This window comes from Dromiciops gliroides, chromosome 4, assembly GCF_019393635.1.
Source record: "Dromiciops gliroides isolate mDroGli1 chromosome 4, mDroGli1.pri, whole genome shotgun sequence".
In the NCBI taxonomy this organism is placed as follows: domain Eukaryota; kingdom Metazoa; phylum Chordata; class Mammalia; order Microbiotheria; family Microbiotheriidae; genus Dromiciops; species Dromiciops gliroides.
This window is the reverse complement of record NC_057864.1, coordinates 313,436,848-313,442,552: the sequence shown is the minus strand read 5'-3', so window position 1 is coordinate 313,442,552 and position 5,705 is coordinate 313,436,848. Positions and strand designations below refer to the sequence as shown.

The window sequence follows — 5,705 nt, the reverse complement described above, 5'->3', positions numbered from 1 at the left end:
AATGTCATCACTGGACAATTCTTTCAGTGATATAAACTGGAATCAAACCCTGGAGGTGTACAATTGTAGACATAAAAATGCAACTAACAACTATTCAGTCTTACAGTGTGCAGAGCACTGCCATCTGCTAGAGGGATATACAGAGTTTAGATAATAACAATAACAGGACTTGTTCTTCAACAAAACCTGCTGGGAAATAAGGAAAGTAGACCTGTGGAAATTAGTTTTAGAATAGCATTTCACACCACATATCAAGATGGCTACAATACCTAGCTATAAAAAGGTAGTTTCACAAATTAGAGGAGCAGGGAAAGTTATACCTTTCAAAACTATAGGAAGAGATCTTGACTAAACAAGAGTTCTTGACCAAACAAAGTGTTGAATAGCAAGTCCTGTTCAAGGATCATAGAAAATAAAATAGATAGTTTTGATAACATAAAATTGAAAAGGTCTTGCCCAAACAAAATGAAATGCAGGTGCACTAGAAAAAGAGGATTATATCAGAAACTCTTAATCTCCAATGATAAGGTTTTTTAAAAAAAATGTTGCTGAATAGTTCAAATTAAATAATTTAGAACTATCATTGCCCAATGTACCCGATTTAACATTCTTGCCTTTTAGTGTTTATTTTTATTTATATTGTTGTAATTGTAATGGGACGTTGGCCCATGAGCTTGGTCCTTATGAATATGCATACTGTTCTCCTGATGTAAACCCACATGAACTTTGGAGCACGATGCTAACACATTCTATAACTTATTCTGGTCCACCAACGATCTGGGTAAGAGATGGACTTTTGATCGATTGGTTAGCTGGAGATCTATTGGTTAGCTGGAATTAGGATACTTCCAAAAGGCACTAAATAGCCAAGAAAAGCCTATTTTTCTTTCCTGCTGGCTGCGGTTTGAGCAAATAAGATCTCTGTGTAGGAGAAGGGCCTCTAGTCCTTTCTCACCCTGAGTTGGCACAAGGTTGAGAACATACGATTTTGCTGTTTCTGAGAGAGGTGGAGTCTTGAAGATGGAATCAATTAGGATGTAACTTAGGAGCTTCAAAAGATCAAGAGAATGAGCTGGAAACCTGATTCTAGGCCAGAGTTTGTGATCTACAGATACAATCCTAGGACCCCACAGTCAAGATGCTGGGTCCTACAGGTAAGTGAGTTTCTTTGTCCATTAGCTATGTCAAATTTGGAAATGAACTTGTTGGAGCAACTTTGTAGAAACTCCTTATAAGTTTGAGCTCACTCTCCCTAGGGACTGAGAATATAGGGGAAAATGCATCCCCAGGGACATGGGGGGAAGATAATATTTTTACTTCTGTTCTTCCTATATCTACTTAGTAAATATCTATTCGTAAAAGCTAATTGATGCTACCTGGTTAAATGAAAATGGAGTATAAATCACTAATGACTGATATTGCAGAGAACATACTGGAATGGGGGCTAGAACTGACAGTATTAGAAAAGATACCCCCAGGGGCAGCTAGGTGGCGCAGTGGATAAAGAACCAGCCCTGGATTCAGGAGGACCTGAGTTCAAATCCGACCTCAGACACTTGACACATACTAGCTGTGTGACCCTGGGCAAGTCACTTAACCCCCATTGCCCAGCAAAAAAAAAAAGAAAGAAAGAAAGAAAGAAAGAAAGAAAGAAAGAAAGAAAGAAAGAAAGAAAGAAAGAAAGAAAGAAAGAAAGAAAGAAAGAAAAGATACCCCCTTCCCTCAGAGATACCCCTAGAATCCTGAATTAGAGATATAACCTTGCTCTGGTCAACCCACTTCATCAGTATGAGTATGTAAGTCGGGATAAGGGTGCCTCAGAGTTTACAAAGACTACATAATCTTTGTGAATATTGTTTCTTTAGTGATGGGTACATAATTTGATTTCAGCCTTATGCTATTATAACAAATTATGCTGCTAGTAATTTTTTTTACATATATGAGACCTTACTTTCTGTCAATGACCTTCTTTAGTTATAAAATTCAGTACTGAGCACTGAATCAAAGGATATGAAAAGTGAAACTTCTTACATTATTTCAAATTAGCATTTATATTTTTTAAAAAATTATTAGTCATGAAGGAAGGCAAATTATAGAGGAAGACAAACAATTCTATTCACCACATTCACTCTATTGTGAAAACTTGTGATATCTATTTTCAGAACCTCTCCTTTCTACTCACGCAGCTACCATTCTATTACAGGCCCTCATCTCGTCCTGCCCAGACTATTTCCACAGCCTTTTAATTGGTCTTCCTTGCCTCTTTCCAGCAGTTCATGAAATGGTTTGGTATCCCTTTCCAAAAGCCTTATATTTCACCTCTCCACTTTATAATCCAGCTACACTGAACACTTGTCGTTCCTCACACATCACACTCTGTCATAGGCCTGACTCAGACCAGCATATTCTTAGTTCAGGTCAATTTGGGGATGAAACGAAGCATTCCTGACTCATTGAACAAAGGAGGTTTACTTTGATCAAACAGCAAAGATGTATAGCAAGCATACAGTGGTACCTAGCTTCAGTTAGGGTAAACTAGGCCTCACTCACCTCATCTAAATGCATCTGATCAGCAGGGCTACAGGATATGATGACTTGAGGGCTCTTAGGTAGCCCCCGAGTCTGAAAAGCCCTGATTACACATAGCCAGGACCTCTTATCCCTCCCTAGTATTTTTTATATTCTTCCATCACGAAGGCTGTGGCCAAGCAAGTTTCATGGGAAGAAGTGGCATCAGGTAAGTTAGGGAAGCGGGAAAATGCTGGTCCTATCACACACACCATCTTCAAATTCTATGCCTTTGCATTGGCCATCTCCTCATTCCATCCCCCACCCCCACTATCCCTTCTCACCTCACTTCCACCTCCACATTTCCTTGGATTTCTTTAATATTCAGGTCATATTCTATCTTCTTCAGAAGGCCTTACTGGTCTATTTCTTTCCCCACCTTCCCCTTTCCTCTATGGTTACTTTTCAGTTACTGGGGGGGGGTAGTTAATAATAGCTAACATTTTGGGGAGATAGGTCTTATGATATTATGATGCTCATTTCACAGGTGAGGAAACTGAGGCAGACAGAGGTTGAGTGACTTTCTCAGGGTCACACTCCAGGTCCAATCTTCTATCCACTATCTCATTTAGCTGTTCTATTTCCCCCATTAGAATGTTAGCTACTTGAAGTTAGGAACAGTTTTTGCCTTTCTTTGTATTGCTAGCAAGATGCTAGGCACCCACTAAACAAAACATTCTAATCAACAAATAGATATAGCTGGCCTTTGTTGTTCTGAAAAGAAATTCAAACTTTTGGTGGTAGGCTCTGAGATCATACTTCTCTTATCTAGAACTTTTCCACTGAGTAAAGAATGAATAATGTTTGCCTCAGGGAATGGGTGCCTGAAGACTTTGAGGACAGATTCTTCTTAAACACACACTTTTAAGTTGGATTTGTAATTAGTTGGGTTTTCAATTCCTTGGGTGATTTGAATAATCTCGCCCCAGTGATTTAAAAGAACTAATCATGGAGCAATCAGATTCTTTGTAGCCATCTAGGAACAAGAAAGTTCCCTGGGGTGGGTGAAACAAAGAACTACAAAAGAAATGGTAGGTATTTAATAAATGATTGCTAAATAGAGAAATTCTAGTGGAGTTACTTATGAGAGCAAAACATAGGAGCATTTTTTGGGGGGAAAATGGGAAGCTACATAGGGAGGAACATTTCTTGAAACCGGTCTACTATCAGAGGGGGCGACAGACAGACTTTAGGAAAATAGGGGACGGCAGCATGCCAAATCATCTGTGGGCAGCCATACTAAGAGAGGAATTTGTGTTTTGGGGACTGTAAGTGCCTAGATTTGAATAGTTCGGAAAAGATTGCTCATTTGGAGGGGTTGTTTTTCTTAAATGTGTATGTGTATGTGTATGTGTATGTGTATGTGTATGTGTATGTGTATGTGTATGTGTATGTGTATGTGTATGTGTATGTGTATGTATTCCTTTAAAAAAAAACAATCTTTGGCCAGTTTATTAAAGAATACTTTTGTACAGTTTACTTTTCACTGGTCTGTTCTGGCATGCTTCTAATGATATCAGAATCACCTGGATCAATGACAGCCAGTGTACAAACTCTGTAGTACTTCCCACATGCTGTACCCAATTCAATGTTGTTGCCATTGTAGTGATGTACGCCAGTTTTGGCCAACATAGCGTAATATTCAATCTTTGATTTCCTCAAGGCTGGGCAGTTGTTCGCCAAGATGACCAATTTGGCTTTGCCTTGTCTGATCATTTTCAGGGTCTGTTTGTAGCCTAGCACGTATTTGCCGCTTTTCATCACCAGCTGGAGTCTCGAGTTAATGGACTCTAGCGACTCTCTCGTCTTCTTTGCGGCCACCATCTTCCTGCCTGCGGTGCGGGAGGACCCTTGGCCAAAGACCTGCCGCCAAGATGGCCGGGAAGCGAGAAAGGCTGTATTCCTTTTTTATGTTTTTGTTTTTGTTTGCGGGGCAATGGGGGTTAAGTGACTTGCCCAGGGTCACACAGCTAGTAAGTGTCAAGTGTCTGAGGCCAGATTTGAACTCAGGTACTCCTGAATCCAAGGCCGGTGCTTTATCCACTGCACCACCTAGCTGCCCCTGTATTCTTTTTTTAAACAAACATTTATTATCTCTTCCTTTCATTCCCTTCTCTTTGGAAAATTAAACCCTCCCCCCAACCCACCCAGAATAACAAATGTGTATAGTTCAGCCAAAAAAAAAAAATCTACATTGGCCATGTCCAAAAATATATGTCCTCATTCTAATTTTTAGTCCACCGCTCTTCCAGAAGGAGGTGGTTCATATGTTTCATGTTTAATCCTCTGGACTTTTGTTTTGTCATTGCATTGATCAGAGTTCTAAAGTCTTTTAAAATTGCCATTCTGTATAACTTGTTCTCCTAGTTCTGCGCAGTTCATTGAGCCTCAGTTCATAAAGGTCTTCCAGTCAGTCAATGAGCATTTGTTTATTTATTTATTTTTAAATTTTTGTGGGGCAATGAGGGTTAAGTGACTTGCCCAAGGTCACACAGCTAGTGTCAAGTGTCTGAGGTTGTATTTGAACTCAAGTCCTCCTGAATCCAGGGCCTGTGCTTTATCCACTGAGCCACCTAGCTGCCCCTCAATGAGCATTTATTAAATTTATTAAGTCCTTATTATGTGACGGACAATGTGCACATGTTAATTTCTGTTCTACAGTGAAATGTGGGAGACACCACAAAAACAATTATGACAAACAAAATATATTCAGGATAAATTGGAGATAATCAATAGAAGAAAAACACTAGCATGAAGGGAGATCTGTAAAGGCTTCTTGTAGAAGGTGGAATTTTAGTTGGGACTTGAAGGAAGCCAGGGAAAACAGGAGGTGCAGATGAGAAAAGGGAGTGTTCTAGGGATGGGAAATAGCCAGTGAAAATGCATCAATTTGAGAGATGCAGTGTGTTGTTCAAGGAAGAGCAAGGAGGACAGGGTCACTGGATCACAGAGAATGTTGTAGTAGTGGGTGAGAGAAAGGGTTAAGAAGACTGGAAAGATAGGTGAAGGCCAGGTTGTGAAGAGTTTTGAATGCCAAACAGGGTTTTATATTTGATCTTACATGTGATAGAGAGCCACCAGAATTGATTGAATGAGGGGGTGTGTGACTTGGTCAGAAGGAGAATTGACTGAAATGA

General features: G+C 39.8%; 1 protein-coding gene across 1 annotated transcript; it reads right to left on the bottom strand.

Annotated features, from left to right (window-relative positions):
• Positions 1–4,000: 4,000 nt before the first annotated feature.
• On the bottom strand, positions 4,001–4,392 carry LOC122725972 (60S ribosomal protein L30-like). The gene has a single exon (XM_043963366.1). It carries the CDS (start codon positions 4,390–4,392, stop codon positions 4,045–4,047), a length of 348 nt encoding a protein of 115 aa, XP_043819301.1. The 3' UTR covers positions 4,001–4,044.
• Between the last annotated feature and the right edge of the window lie 1,313 nt (positions 4,393–5,705).

Coding starts and splice junctions, on each gene's coding strand:
- LOC122725972 (XM_043963366.1), bottom strand. CDS start 4,392: ATGGTGGCCGCAAAGAAGACGAGAGAGTCGCTAGAGTCCATTAACTCG.